General features: G+C 37.5%; 1 protein-coding gene and 1 long non-coding RNA gene across 3 annotated transcripts in view; one reads left to right on the top strand and one right to left on the bottom strand.

Annotated features, from left to right (window-relative positions):
• Positions 1-13,947, bottom strand: part of si:dkeyp-97b10.3 (uncharacterized) — a 40,121-nt gene extending 26,174 nt beyond the window's left edge. For both annotated transcript variants that reach the window (XM_058745503.1, XM_058745502.1), the window contains exons 1-2: positions 13,084-13,947; positions 5,258-5,289 (exon numbers count right to left, since the gene is read on the bottom strand). In XM_058745503.1, the coding sequence (XP_058601486.1) occupies positions 5,258-5,289; positions 13,084-13,340 (289 nt within the window). In that variant the 5' untranslated portion in view covers positions 13,341-13,947. The remainder of the gene's footprint in view (positions 1-5,257; positions 5,290-13,083) is intronic.
• LOC131520936 (uncharacterized) lies at positions 12,212-16,451 on the top strand. Its single transcript, XR_009266160.1, has 2 exons — positions 12,212-12,516; positions 15,857-16,451. It is a non-coding gene; the product is annotated as an uncharacterized LOC131520936 (long non-coding RNA).
• Positions 16,452-16,667: the final 216 nt, after the last annotated feature.

Consider the following 16,667-nt stretch of genomic DNA (forward strand, 5'->3'; position numbering starts at 1 on the left):
AAATCTTATTTAACCGAAAGAGTTCAGAGGGTAGAAATTGATGGGGTTCTCTCTGAGGAAACTTTGGTTACAAATGGAGTCCCTCAGGGAAGTGTTTTAGGCCCTCTTTTGTTTCTTTTATACATAAATGACATGCAAGCAGTTTGTGATTGTAATTTGTTTTTATATGCTGATGATTCTGCTTTATTAATTTCAGACAAGGATGTTGGTAGGATACAAGTGAATTTAGGTAAGGAGCTTTGTAAGGTAAGAGACTGGCTCTCTGAAAACAAACTGATATTGCATTTAGGTAAAACGGAATCCAATTATTAGGGTCAAAACATTTTTTTAATAAGGTTTCTAAGTTGTCTGTTAAGGTGGGGGATTGTTTAATATCAAATAGAACTTCAGTTAATTATCTTGGATGTATCCTTGACAATGATTTAAGTGGTGTAAGCATGGCTATGAAAGTCCTGGGTAAGGTTAATGCTAGAACAAAATTTCTTGCCAGACATGTTAGTTTTCTTGATAAACAGATGATAAAATTACTTGCATCATGTTTAGTGTCATGTCAATTTGAATATGCATGTATTTCTTGGATGTCTGATTTGACTTGTGGTTGGTTGGATAAGTAACAAAAATCTCAGAATAAATTGATAAGGTTAGTTTCAGGGTTTAGTCATTTTACACATGTGGAGGTTTCCCATTTTAAGTGTCTTGATTGGTTACCTATAGAAAGCGGACTAGAACATATTAAATTAAAAATGGTACATAAGATTATCAATAATAGAGCTCCTTTATATTTTAATGCATTTTTTTCTAGGGTAAATGAGCAACATTGTTATAAAACTAGGCAAAGTCTTATGGATATTACATTATGTCGTTTTAAAACTATGTATGGTCGTAAGTCTTTTAGATATTCTGGGGCACTTTTGTGGAATAAATTACCTCTGGATATTAAGGGTATTTTGACTATGGTTAGTTTTAATTTAAAAGCTAAAAGTTGGCTCTTAAGTAAGGTGTTTTGTTGATGAATTTGTATTACGTACGTGGTTATTTGTGATTGTAATTTTTTGTAAATGTGGAATTTTATTGTAATTTTTGTATTTATAATACAGTGCTAGTGTACCTGTTACCGTGAGTGGAGTTTGTGCATTACATCAAGGACCACAATGGAAACGAGTTTTATTTTAAACTTTGTTGTGTTATCCTTGACGAATTGAGTGTATTCACTACTTCTGCTGAGTAAGGACGCGTTACGATGTGAGAAGCATCACCTTCATTCATCTATAAAGATTAAAGGCGCTGATCTGTCCCACTGAACTTCAGCATTCAGAGCATTCAGATGCTCTGGAGATAGAGTCACACTGATCTCTCATACAGCACCTCAATGGTGGAACTTCAAGACTTAATTGTGCTGGTAATTAGAAAGTGTTACGTTGGTGTCAGTGGGCTACTGACACATAAACTCACTTCTCTCTGTCTGGACTGAGTATGTTGACAGTTCAGGAGTCTCCTCTCCTTTGTGTAAACTAGATACAACACCTTAATATTGGTGAACCACTTGAATAAGTTGCCTCTATGGCTTTGTTTGAATACTGTATGAACACATCCAGAAGACAACAGGATATCTGATTTGAGCAGCAGAGCATCCAGACTGAGACAGATCTGTAAAAATCTGATTGGAATCGCATTTCAAACACCTTCAAATGTGGTTTGAATCAGATTTGGGGGGGAAATCAGATCTCATGTTTGTTTGTTTTGCTTTTTCAAAAGCCCATCTGTATAAAATCTGAATATACAAAATCAGATTTTTGCTGGCAATCTGAACGAAGCCTAATATATGGTATAAAATATTACCAAACACTTTCAGCACCAAACCTCGCTTCTGTGTAAGATGAACTATTATAATTAAGTCAAACTAAAACCACAGAAAAATAACATTTTTGTTCCTTAAAGTAAAATAATATAATATATTAATAATAATGATAATAATAATTATTATTATTATATATATATATATATATATAATAATATAATATATATATGGTGTAACATATGCATATAAAGAGCTTAGTAAGGTTATGCTGACCTCTACTGGACACTGCAGACATCATGACTGTGTTTACAATCTAAACCAGAGCTTCTCAACCCTCCTATGACTGGAAATGATGTCATTTTCTCTGTTCAAGCTTAACCAGCTTTCTTATATTTCATATGCAAATGTCTAAGACTCTACATTATCAACATGATTAGTCTTTGCTGTTAAAGCTGTTTCACTCTCAATCTCCTCATGTCTTCTGTCATCTGATTGATAGTTCAGAGTGTTTTATCCAGTAAAAGCTCGTTTAGTGTAATTGTACAAACATCCAGCTTCAGCTGCTGCTTCACGTGTCTTTTTCTATCAAATCTTGACTGATTTTGATCAAGTAAACGTCAGAATAACTGCAGTCATATTTCCAGATGAACACTTACTGGACTGAAGCAGCTCAGCTTTACTTGATTCTCCATCAGTCATTTTTTAGAAAAATCAGTGCGTCTCAAATCTACACAGCAAAATCCCCGGTGTCAAATTAACACTGCTGGGTGTGTATATGTGTCCACACTACAGTATTAAAAGTAACACTGAAGGAGTGATGATTGACCATTATTGAAGACACCTGATGTTAGCAGAATCATTAAAGAAGAAAATTACAATTCTTAAGTCACCATTATAGTGATCAGTGTTTACTTTAGTTGGGCTCTTGACCCTTGACTTTTTTATATTACATTGCGTTTGACTGCTATGACTGAATTATAATAACCATACTTTTGCAAAGACCAAAAATCATCAGTTGGTGATGATTATGCTCTAGCATAATCATTATTTGATCTGAATAACTCATTTAGAGTCTAATCTCTGAGTTAAATTTCCTTTATTGATTACAACAGCCTAGTGATTCCACGCAAAAGATACTGTATTTTCTACAAATTTTGGAAGAATTTCTTACAAACTGTTCTGATCCAAAAAAAAACAACTTCAAAAAAAGTTATTCTTTTAGGCGCACTCAGACATCAAGAATCAGCGTATGAATCTCAACAATGGTGACAAACAGCATAGTCAGTTAAACAGATCAATTCTGAACATCACAGAACAAGCTAATAAAAAGTCACATAAAAACAGCAAAAATAAAAGAAAATAGTAAGAATAAAATAAATTACAAAGACAATTCAGCTCATAATTTATTCACGCCGCAATGCATGATGGGAGCCATGGATGAGTTTTGATTGGCTACAACATGCTTTTTTGATGGTCACCGTTGTTGTGTCTAAATTAAAGATACTTTAATTTAAGTTTTTGTTTAAAATGAGTTTTAAAACACCTGTCTGATTGTAATGAAAATGCCAGATCTTATGTTGTTCACAGTGTTGATGTAACCAACAAAGAAAATCTAACTCAGTTATTCAGGTTAGGGGTGGGTGATATGAGCTAATATTCATATCAGGACATCTTCCACTGTCCAGACGATATCGATATTATATCGTGATATGGGAGAGAAAAAAAATTAGAATCACATTTTAGCAGACCTTAGTTAAATTACAGGCATAATATGTATTTTAACCTTATATATCTAGAAGAAGAAAAAAACATGATTTCAAGATCTAAGGCAAAAATAGAATGGTCTGACTTTAGATGTGTGAAATTATGCTACATAAGACACCTGCGCAAAAGAAAAACAGCAAATGGACTGAAAGAACATGCAAATTCACACTCTGACAGCAGATGGCGCTTATGGTCTCAATTTAGCATTCCTCTGGTTACCACTGTAAATAAAGTTGCTCTGCTCTGCTCTGCGCTTATGAACACAGTCACAGTGGTAAGAGAAAAAGAAAATGCCATCTAAAGTTTTATGAAGAGAGTTCCCTTCAGATACTCATTCATATTAACCCCCTGCCCCCAATTCATTATTTATATTTTTCTTCCTATATTTCGAACGTTGTGAACAGTGATCTTGTGCTGCCTGCTACAGTATTTACTCTCTTTGTGTCCGTGTTCTGCGTCTCTGTCCTGTGTTAACTGCCGTTTACAGACTTAGTAATATTACCACACAAATTACATTTTGGGAAATTATTCTAGTCCAGTTTGTGTGCAGTTCCGAAGAGCCAATCGTGTGTTTGGAGCAAAAACTATCCGGTTCTGCTTTATGTCTGATCAAGCGGGGCATCTCTCTGATGACGCAATAACAACCGCGGGGGAAAAAATTCTTTGTCTGTCCATCCAATGAAATCCATGAATATGTAACGGTATCCACGGTATAGCAAAATCCATATCATGGCACAACATAATACTGGTAGTCGCGTTAATACCGGTATAGTGCCCGCTCTTAATTCAGGTCACTACATGATGATTACATCAAAACATAACCATCAACACCTGATGACTTTTGCTCTTTGTTTGTCTGGCTACTACAATTTAGTTATAACAGCCAAACAATATGTAATATTAAAAAGTCAAGGGACAAGAGCCCAACTAAAAGTAAACACTGACCACTATAATGGTAACTGAAAAAATTGTGATTTTCTTCCTTGGTGATTCTGTTAACATCAGGTGTCTTCAATAATGGTCAATCATCACTCAATGAATCTTTTAATTACCTCATTAACTTTAACGCTGCTTCAGTGTTACCTTTAATGCTATGTAGTGTGGACACATATAGATATCCAGGAGTGTTCATTTGACACCACTTCAATGTTACTTTTAACACTCTGTAGTGTGGACCCATATAGACACTCTGAAATGTTAATTTAGCACCGGGGATTTTGCTGTGTGATCATCAGGATCTTCTGAGGAGCATTTGTTTCCAGAAGCTTTACTTTCACTGTTCCTCAGCAGAGGAATGATTTTCACAAGCCTCCAAAACATCTCACATCTTCTGAGGAGCATTTATTTCTTCATCTCTCAATCAGCATTGGATTGCATAGTATTATATATATTGAAATTGCATATTTTTGCTCAGTTTGGGCCTTTGAATACATTTTGAGTTGTTGTTTTTTCTTCCATGTTCTTCATACTGTATGAACAAAAGACTCATGTATCAAATATGACACTTCAAAAAAATAGGGGGGGGGGGGTAGAAGAGTTTATTGAACGTTTAAACAAAATATACCCCATATTTTGTTTAAACGTTCAATAAACTCTTCTATTTTTCCTGACTATTATGTCACATGTCAGGCTTTACAGGGTTAATATAATCAGATCGGTCAGGTTTGAGTTGGGTTTGTGAACACATTGACTCACCCTTCAGGTCTGATGGTGAAACCTCTCCGTTCCTGAAAAGAACAAATAAACTACATGTAAATATCAAACAGTTCATAAACATACATGCAAAAACATCTCATTTTAATTTGAATATTTGAAACATCAGTGAGGTAGAGCAGGCCTTAGGAGGCAGATTCATACAGAAAGTCCAATATGACAAGAAAAGAAAGAAAATTCAGAAATAACTTGCTACCACTGTAAAGTTACAATCTTGGCCTTCATGTAATGTTATATTTGTGAACTGTACTAATAATTAATTATGGAAATGTACACAACAGTGCACTCATGTCCTGTCAATGTGACAATCTGACAGATTTTACTATTGTAATGACAACCTATTGTTAAGTGTTCAATGAAACAAGCAACTGTATGTATTAATGTTATTTATTATTATATATGCATAAACCTGTAAGGGATACATATACCATTTTACTGGCCATACACATTATAATAAAGGATGCTGCTGCTGTTGTGTATTTATACAGAAGAGCATTGTTGATTAAACAGGAGCGGTTTTGTCGTGTCATTGGCCTGTAATGCAGTCGTTCGTGCCATCATGTGATCCTGTAACATGACACCTGACCTTCACCGCTTCTCCACAAACACACGCACATGAACACATGAACCCATCACATTTGAGAAAACATCTCTGCTGTCAGTCTGTTTTAGTACAGCATTCATCAGCATCAGTAGAGCGACACACAAGGTTCAGAACCAATCATTTATTTTTAAGAGTGTCAGATCAAAGGAGGTGCCATTAATCCTCATTAGAGCCCTATGATTACTGTGATGTGGAACTCGTGGACGGAATCACAGAATCCAGTCGTAAATATGAAATATAACAGAATTTGGTCAAATTAGAATGAATAAATCTTCAGTCGATCAGCATACTTAATCAGTCCACATTTTTGACTAGTGTCTGTAAACGTCAAATCACAAAATTTCTGAAAAAAAAAAAAAAACATTTCATAGGCCACTGTTATTGTTAAAATTGACCCTTTGGTGGGAGTTCCTGCCGAATATTGTCTGACAAACAAATCAGACAGGAGAGTAGATTAACATCGGTGGACTTAAACTTGAAAAATGGTGTGTATTGATGTCTTTCGGTGTTGAAACAAGATACCTTCTGATGTTCATTCATGTTTATTTTACACTATAACTAGTATAGAGGAGATGATCAGTTCACCTGCCGCTTAAACTGAGGCAATACAGCGATCTGACACGATACATTAAAGAGCCACAAAATGCTATTGTTTGAATTTCTTAAAAAATGACAAAATTTGAAAGCTGAGACTGTGGCTAGGGCACTGACGGTGGCAGATTTTTACCACGGCAGTGTAATGGACCAACTACCGCCGGTTTGCGCAGTGTTGTGTATATTTATATATATAATTCTGAATCGCAAAAATAAATAAATGCGGCTCAATCATCTATTAACAAACGTGCGTGTTTACTTTAGCACTTCCGTCAGTGAACACTTAGCCTGCAAAACACTAAAATAAATATCAAAGAAATAATACAGTTAAATAGGAAAGTAGCCTTAAATAAGAAAGTTAAATACACCCTGTCTACCTCACGCGAGCGGCGCGGCGAGAACCCGTTATAATCAGTGATGCTGTCTACAGTAGATGCGGCGCGATACGACACGAAAAATTCCTCACAGTAAACTGCCTCGTCCTATTTATGATGTACTGACACAAAGTTCAAATGTCCTGTAGACAGACTCAACCTGTTGTGCTGCGACGCGGCGTCTGGTTTAGATACGGTTCACTGTTCCGCCACCAAGCAAGCGGGCACGTTAACTCCTCGCCTGCACACGCTCTCGGTGGAACAGGAATCGCGGCGTATGTTGCCACATTTCTTGTTAGCATCTTCCATTTACCGCTGTCTCGTTCGTATTTGACCAGTTTGGATAAAGCCTCACCAATACAAACCTGACCAGCCGGGCGTCTGCTGTCACGTGAACTTGAAGACGCTTGTACAAACGCCCGGATGGGTGACATGAATGGAAATGATTCCAGATCTCCCAAAAAGGTCCATCGCTCATCACAAAATAAATTTGCTAAATGCAGAATTAACTGTATTTTCCTGCGCTCAAACCAGGATCCAATCTAAATCCAATCTAGTGCCAATCTAAATGCCGTGCATGGCTTTTGAGGTAATTAGTGAATTAGCATAAATTTATAGTCTAAATAAAACAATCTGCAACTGTATATTATTACACTTGTATAGAAAACTTTGTATTATGCTTGTTATAGAGTGTGTGACGTCACGTGCACTACCGCCGGTGGCAATAGACAACCGCGGTGACAACCGACCATCGCGGTGATGCGGTTGTCACGGCGACCGTCACAGCCCTAACTGTGGCCACATTCACACTGTCAGTTTTTGAGATTGACAACCGCATTTACTTTACAGGTGTGAGTCTCGAAATGTCTTGTTCACACAGCAGCTTACAGTTGTGTTTGGAATACTGTCTGTATGAATGTGCAGTATTTCTGTTATTCTAAATTATGTTTAACTGTGCTTCCATCCTAGAAACCAAGTGAATGCAAGAGAGACGTGAATGAACAAACACAGATGAACACATTCACTGCTGACTAAATGAGGTTCGAGACTTGTGCTGGCTTCAAATCCTGTAATTTCTATCCATCATCAATGCACCCTTGCCTCGATCACGACTTTATGCTGAACCTTGTTTCAGAAATCACAGGTTTTCCCTGTTCACAGGAAAAATATTATAGTCTACCTGCCACATGCCACACAATCACAGGAAACGAAGCAGTGCCAGCATCTTATATTATCCAGCGCACCACTCCCTAAAACAGACAAAGCTCACACAGACACAGATCATGTCCTAGTGCACATTCAGTTTCACAGTCAAATGTCATTTGCAGCTTCGTGAGAAGTGTCATCACACTGTGTCGGGTTTTCATCTGTTTGCACATCAGAGCTGAAAACACTCTTACCTCAGGCTAGAGCAACAAACCACACTCACAACAGCAAACTCCTACGGTGCGCAGCACTAGTCTGCAGCTTCACGGCATGGAATAACTCTCAAATAGCATCAGAAACTCATCAAGCAAAAGCAGCAAAGTGTGTTAGAAAAGCACACACGTCATTAAAACACAAGCACACAATATTCACACACAAATGTTCTCCATGTTGAGAGAAATGGGAAGTAAGTGCAGAGGCGTTGTGTGCGCTGTGTGAACATGATCTTACTGTAGTTTTAGACTAAATGTCAACATGCATTTACTCATCTCACTCACACAAAAACACATTCAGCATTTCTCAAAAATAATAAAGCCATCAAAGGTTTGTTTGGCACTCAAGCATAGTCTCTTCTGCAAGACAGAAATCCAAATCTGTTCACCACTAGTCATTAAGACAGGATGGGCATGTGAACATTCATTCATTCATTTACCTCCTTCATTACCAGTGTGCGGCACACACAAAATAAGAGAGAAGGGTCTCAACGAAATCTGAATGCATGTTAATAACGTGAGCACTCGATCCCCAAAAACAGGACTGCTATGTTTTAGTCAGCTAACAATCGGCAGGTAAAACTGTAAAAACGCTGATTTCTCTGCTGCAGTCGACAGTGTATTTCAAGACTGTGTGATTCAGATGTCCTGCAGTGAGCCATGTTCCCGTTATCATCCACAGGTTTATTTATGAGGTGTTATAAGCCGCAAAGTAGATGTTTGAGCCACAATCTCCCTCATCTCTCAGATATAAACTGAACGTGAAGCGAGGATGGTGTTACACTGAAGTGCATCATCATTCTGCATACGGGAAGTGCATGATCTGAGTCTTTCTCATGAGACTCTTAATAGTGATGTGCAATAAAAGGAAATTATGTAGTTATTTAGTCTATTTATTTGTTGAATATCTGTCAGGTGCTCTATCAAAGATCTGTGCTTAGTGTGCATGAATCAATAAGAAACACGCTGACTAATGCTGCGTTCCAGTCCTCTTGGGAGGTGTGTAAAAATAAGGTGTTCAAATAACTTTGGTCTAGGGATGCATGATATTATCAGAACATTATTGGAACTGGCCAATAATGGTTTAAAATGTAAATATCGGCATCAGCCTGATATGAAAAATTATGCCGATATGCCTTGCCGATAAGACAAATAACTCACATGTGCTCAGGGTGTGCTAGCGATAAGATCACGTCAGCAGTGTGCTCATTCTTGAAGAGAACTTTTGCCTAAATGGGGATTAGATTTTGGACCACTGCATTTAATCTAAGAATGCACCAACAGAATGATGCGTTCGGTATGTGATAGAGTAAACAGAGGCCCTGTCCCTTATTCTCGCAAACTTACAATGTCTGCAGCGTGCGCATGTCCGTTAAGTCCACGAGACCGTGGCGTAGTGTGTCCCATTCGTCATTTTAGCGTTCAGAAGGGTGCTCGCAGCCGCTATGCACCCTTGATGTGCTGCGAGCAGACTTTTGCTTGACAGTCAAAGCGGCATTACGTCACGAAGTCTGGACTCAGAGGAAGAGGTTTAAGGTGCGATTTGGGACAGGGCCAGACACTAGTGCAGGGTTCCTCAATAGGCGGCCCGAGAGAAAAATGTTTGGCCTGCACTCATTTCAAATAGTGTGGCATGAAAATTCAAACTCAGCATCAGAAAGCAACATTAACTTCCATTGTGTCTACACCGGACGCGAGCGGCGCGACGCAACAAAATACAATAGAACTTATTATAATCAGTGATGCTGACACTGGATGCGGCGCAGCGCTCCGCGACAAATCCCGACAGTAAACATTAAACAGTAAACTATGTGACAGCAAAAACACGGCAAGTGTGAAGTAAAGAAAAGTGGACACGGAAAATAGATGATTGAAATGTGAATGGACTGAACAGTTTTGAGTGAGTGACTGATACAATCTTTGTTATTTAAACAAAAATATTGGTTTCATTGGACAAAAAAAAAAAAAAAAACACTATGCTAATGAATACTACTGTATGTTATGCATGTCAGGCCAGTAGTTGGCGATCAAGAAAGACTGTGCAAAAACATAATACACATGCACATGACGTCACCTTTTCACAAATTCATGTTTTTGTTGTTTACATGGAGATGATACAGGCATTGTGTTCAAAAGCGGAGTTATTGAAGACACCTGATGTTAACACAGAATCACTGAAGGAGAAAATCATGTTTTACCATTGGGTCACCATCACAGTGGTCAGTGTTTGCTTTAGTTGGGCTCTTGACCCTTGACTCTTTAACATTAGAAGTTGTTTGGCTGCTGTAACTGATTTAGACAAAAATTAAGACAAGCCAAGAGAAAATGTGATCGGGTGGTGTTGGTTATGTTTTGACATCATCATTTGACCTGGATCTCTTGAGTTGGATTTACTGTATCTATTTCTGCCATGCTGTCATTCCTGTGATCGTACAGTGTAATGTCTGAAATTTTCAGCATAAACAGAGATTTTTAAAAGCTCTTCTGATCAAATAATAATAATAAAAGCTTTCATCTAGGCACACAGACATCAAGTATCAGCGTGAGAACCTCAACAATGGTGACCATGAAATGTTGCAGTGCATTCTGGGTGCCACCAATCAAAACTCATCAATAGCTCCCATCATGCATTGCATATTTTTAGTAGCTTGTTTTGTGATGTTCAGAGTTGATCTGTTTATCTGAATATGCTGTTTATCACCGTTGTTGAGATTCATACTCTGATTCTTGATGTCAGACTGAGCCAAAAGAACCATTTTTTTTGATCAGAACAATTAAGAAACCCTTTAGATTATGCTGAAAATTTCAGGTCTTATACTGTAGAATTACCAGGCTGCTGTAATCAAAGTATACCTAATTCAGAGATTAGGCTCTAAATGAGTTCAGAGATTCAGGTCAAATGATGATGACAAAACATAAACAACACCACTAGACCATCTTTTCTCTTGGCTTGTCTAACTGTTGTTTAACCCAGTTACAGCAGCCAAACAAAAACTAATGTTAAAGAATCAAGGGTCAAGAGCCCAACTAAAGCAAACATTAACCACCGTAATGGTAACCTAAACATTTAGATTTTCTCCTTCAGTGATTCTGTTTGTTAACATCAGGTGTCTTCAATAACTGTTTTTGGGGGCCTGGAAACACAAGTTTTTGAACACAATGCCTGTATCATCTCCATGTGAACAACAAAAACATGAATTTGTGAAAAAGGTGACGTCATGTGCATGCGTATTACATTTTTGCGCAGTGTTTCTTCATCGCTAACTACTGGCCTGGCATGCATACTATTCACTAGCATTGTGTTTTTTTGTTTTTTTTTTGTCCAGTGAAATCAGTATTTTTGTTTAAATTTTAAGCACAGAATTTAAGATTGTAGTTTAGGTGAGGGAAATCTAAAACGACAGCGGACATTGAGACACGGGAGACATTCGCTCTGTTGTGGAGAATATTCCCGCCATTTGCCAACTGAAGCCCGAACAAGAAGAGTGTTTGGTTCACATTTTGATGGAGGTGATGTTGTGGCCCTACTCCCTACAGGTTTTGGGAAAAGTTTAATTTATTAACTGTTACCGATCGTCAGCGAGAAACTGGGGAGGCCAAAGTTCGGCCAGGTGATAATTGTGGATGCGTAGATTTACTTCACATAATCTGCAAAAGTCGTTCACCGCCATCTTCACTCCGGTATTTCGCTCAATGGTTTTGTTTTCGCCGCATACCTGTGTTTACAGCGGAGGTTCGAGGCGGCTGAGCCATAACGTCATAACCAACCATTATGTGATTGACTTACGGGTACACCGATGATTTTAAACTTCAGACAACCGTGCAAACGTGCATCCTACTTTGGTCAGTACCTTTTCTGCACAACATGATGAATAAAAATGTGCATTGGATGTGTTTTTGCTTTTTATGTTTTTATTATGTTTATGAAGCTGTTGTACATGCAAATTAGCTTTGTAAATGAAAAATTATATTTTCACTAATTTTAACAAATTTACCATCAATACCGATGCTGCATCCATTGTGTTCAACAGGTTTTCTTGCTGGTTTTCCACTGGTAATTAGATATTTTGAAGAATATGAGTAATTGAACAGTTGATGGACCCCAGTGACTTTCATAGTATGGGAAATAATGCTATGTAAGTGAATGGGAATCAGAAACTCTTTGGTTCCCATTACCAACATTCTTCAAAAGACCTTTTGTGTTCAGCTGATGAAAGAAACTCATCCAGGCTCGGAACAACTTGAGGCTGAGTAAATATATATATATTTTTTGGGTGAACTATCCCTTAAAATCTAGCATACTCATATTAGCTACTCATATATAACACCTGTATTAGTGCTCGCTTACAAACGTCTGCTCATCCTACTGGCCAACGTCATATTAAATTATTAATATTCATAGGTAGCGCCCTTTTCCGTAGTACTACTGTTACATTCGCGCCAAGTGGCTTGCTTCAATTCCTACATAAGCACAATTTGACTAGATCATCCCGAACTTTCAGCTTATCGTTTGAAATAACAGAAGCCAGAGAGAAACACTGTATCTAATGGAGACGCGCGTAACTGATGTAAATGAGGTCAGTGCTGAGACGCGCGCGTTCAGCTCCGTGCATCGGCCGTTTCTGAGGGTTTATCTCGGTGGAATAAACTTCATATATGTGACTAATCCTGACTGAAGCGAAGCATTACTCCCCCGTAACAGCAGTGTTATTACTGTGCAACTTTCGGTTTCGCGCACGCTCTTTGTTTGCGTGGAGCGCATGGAGCAGATGGTGATGTTAAAGCGGCTCGATGCAGCAGTTCTCCGCCGAGACTCACCCATCGCTCAGCGGCGTCGTTTCTCCGTGATGCGCCATGTGTGCGACCATCATTCGCGCAGCGACAGCCGCAGAATCCCGCCGGTGCTTCCGCGACCTGGTGCTTGCAGATAAGAGACAATAACGCCAGGCAAAGCGGAGCCCATTCATGCACACACTGGCACACACACACACACACACACACACACACTGGTGTTTCCGCGAGTGGCAACAGCAGGAAGTGGCGGGAACTGGAGCTTGTTTACTGCAGATGTCCATAACAGCAGAAGCCAGACAGAGATCAAATCACTAAAACAAAAGAATTGCTTAATAATCTACACATTATATAATAACAAAATCAGAAGTTTTAAGGGGTTTTGTGCAAAAAAGTATATTGGTGTAACAGCAGAGGACCCCTAGAGGTCAGTGGTTATATTATTATAGAGCAGCGTTGTAACACTTTTTGCTCCAACATCTGTAACTTTTTTTGCGTTTGTCTTAAACTTTGCTATAATTTCCCGCTACATCTGAACATAGTAGAAGACACACATAATCGTAAAATGCTAGTTAGTGTGAAGTATCAGCGCTGTTGTTAACCCACCTCACTGCCAGGTGAGCTGTTACCGGTGGGCTGAGACACTAATAGCAGGTTATTATTCACTTATAACATCTTCCCTTTTCATTATACTACATTTCAGGAAATATGCTACTTGTGATTAAGTGAAAAATGAATAGGCCTAGTATTAAATTTGCACTATGGAAGCTTTATATCGTATTAAAATATATATTCAAAATTCTATCATTGGCTGAGTACAATTTTAAGCTGTTGAGTCAGATTTGGCAGCAAATTGTGTTTCCGTGATTGGTTCTTGTATGTTAGTCATGTCTGTAAACACAAAAGAAGGTCTGTTTACAGTGTGGCATGTGTGGGTGCAAATGGAAAACACAAATTTTATATTTGTTATGGTCTCGTAATCACCATCAAGTTTACCCATCAATGACAAATTCTGGTTCTGCAAACCCTGAAAATGTGAAAAAGTTAAAAACATGAAAAAGTGGGTGAGATAAAGACAGGAATGAAAACGAGGCACTGGCGTAGATTGTGCTGTACTTTAACAACATGTTCCACTGGGAAAAAATTAATAAAAATCTTTCCAAAAAATCTTTCAGTTGACAACAACTCTATAACATGATGTGAGTGTTGAAAATACATGTGATCTTTGTGACCTTTATAAAGTGCATATCACCGTAAAGACTGAAAGGCATTCAGACCGAAGGCAAAAGTAGCCTAAAATAGATTTTTTTTGTTTTTGTAACAGTATAAACAGCACAAACCACTCTCCGTCTGAGCTTTTGATGCTATACAGTTTGTTGCAGTGCGACCTCAGACTGAACAGTCAACAGAATGAATGTGACGTAATAATTGGGGTGAAAGCTCAATACAAGCCAAACATGAGGCCTCGTATCATAACAGGTTCATGTTGAGCATGTAGTGACACAGCAATCAAAAGTGAAGAACATAAAGTTGCATATGCTCCATCCCAGACAGCAAGCAGTGTCGGCCCAGATCCGCCCACATCGATGGATTTCACGCGGGCCAGATGTGGGCGGATCTGGGCCGACACTATGTTGCTGTCTGGGATGTAAGTGGTCTATAAACTTTGTTTATAAAAAGCTACAGCACAAAATAACTGTTTACTGTAAGGTATTGTGACATATATCCAACAGACACTACTGATTCTGTACTGAGAAACACTAGTGTGTTTTTACATTACTGTACTGCAGTGATGGGAATAACGGGGTTATAAATAAACGGCGTTACTAACGGCGTTATTTTTTCAGTAACGAGTAATCAAACTAATTACTGTTTCCCCCGTTACAACGCCGTTACTGACAATAAAATGCGGCGTTACTATAATTTATTATAATATTATTATCATTTAATTTTTCAGTTTATCTGAATGGACGTACAGTGTAGCTGTATTTGACATACCGTAAACTCTAGTAGGCGCACGGCTCACCGTCGCTTTCTCACACGCGCAAAGAAAGATACAGAGCGAGATTTCATAACATCTTTCATAACATGCAGAATTGACGCGCTACATGTAAATTATATTCTTTGTTGTATTTTCCTGTCAAAATAACGGAGTTCCTTTTGGAATTCTTCAGCTTTTATCTAATAATTTTATTCTAATTACTAAAGTTCTATCATCATATAATGCTAAATTATCATAATATCATATTATAATGCTTAACTGACTGATTCTTGAGTGTCAGATATTAAAAAAAAAAATTAAAAAAAACTACCGTTTTACAAACATAAGCTTTATATAATTGCTTGATAATATTTACAATAATATATTGAATTTGATAGGTGTCTCTCACATTGTCCCACAGAAATATTAAAATAGATTAGTGTACAATGTTTTATAATAATAATTTATTCTATTTAGTGTCCATTTCATTCATTTAATATCGGGGGGCACCCAAGTTATTTGACATATTTGAACTTAAAATTAAAGTAACGCAATAGTTACTTTCCCTGGTAATTAGTTACTTTTATAATGATGTAACTCAGTTACTAACTCAGTTACTGTTTGTGAGAAGTAACTAGTAACTATAACTAATTACTTTTTTTAAGTAACGTGCCCAACACTGCTGTACTGTAATTACTGTATTGAATACAATTAAATTACTGCAAACCTTTCTTTTTCCACGTATTTTGACACACCACTAGATTAATTATTTATTTGTTTATATAAACTTGTACCAAAATGTTTTCCTCTTTCTTACAGGTACGTCTGCCAAGAGTAGAAAAAGGAAGACCAAAATTGAAACTACACTTGAAGTCTTTTCTGAAAAGATTAGCAGTGCTCTCGAGACAGACGACTCAGAGCTTCACTCGAGGATGCAAGCAGCACTATATATGACTATATACTTTTTTATATGATATCGCTCAAATCGATTGGGATAAAATTAATTTAATTAATTTATTCTATTTAGCATTTGGAAATCAGCATTTGTTGTTCCTCTGTCAAAAGGGGATGATCTTTCTTCAATGGATAATCACAGACCTATATCAAAGCTATGTATTCTCTCAAAAATTTAGGAAAATCTACACTGTAAAAAATTTAATGTAAAAAAACAGTGAAATGCTTGGCAGCACAGGGTGCCAAGCGTTTACCATTAATGGAAATAACGGTTAAAGAACGTTTTTTTAAAAACGGTCAATGAATGGCAGAAGCAGCTGCCAAACAAAAACTGTACAATTAAGGTACAACATCCTTGTTTTTTCTTAATTTTTTTTTTTTTTTACTTTACAGGTAGTGTCTGGATTATAATTGTGAAACATTCTCTGTGAATTTTTTTTTTTTTTTTGCAGTTAACCATCATCTAACAACAGCATACGTGCGAATAACTAACACTACATCAACAACTCCACAGTTACTGCTTTTAAATAAAACTACATTCAGCATAACATCTGTATCACTTGGTCTTCTCCTGGATTGAAGCACACACTCTACTCTTCAGCACGATGGTGACCCACAAAACACAGACAACAGAAACCCTTTAAATCCCAACAGAACATTAAACACTAACAGATCT

This window comes from Onychostoma macrolepis, chromosome 15 (assembly GCF_012432095.1).
Source record: "Onychostoma macrolepis isolate SWU-2019 chromosome 15, ASM1243209v1, whole genome shotgun sequence".
In the NCBI taxonomy this organism is placed as follows: Eukaryota; Metazoa; Chordata; class Actinopteri; order Cypriniformes; family Cyprinidae; genus Onychostoma; species Onychostoma macrolepis.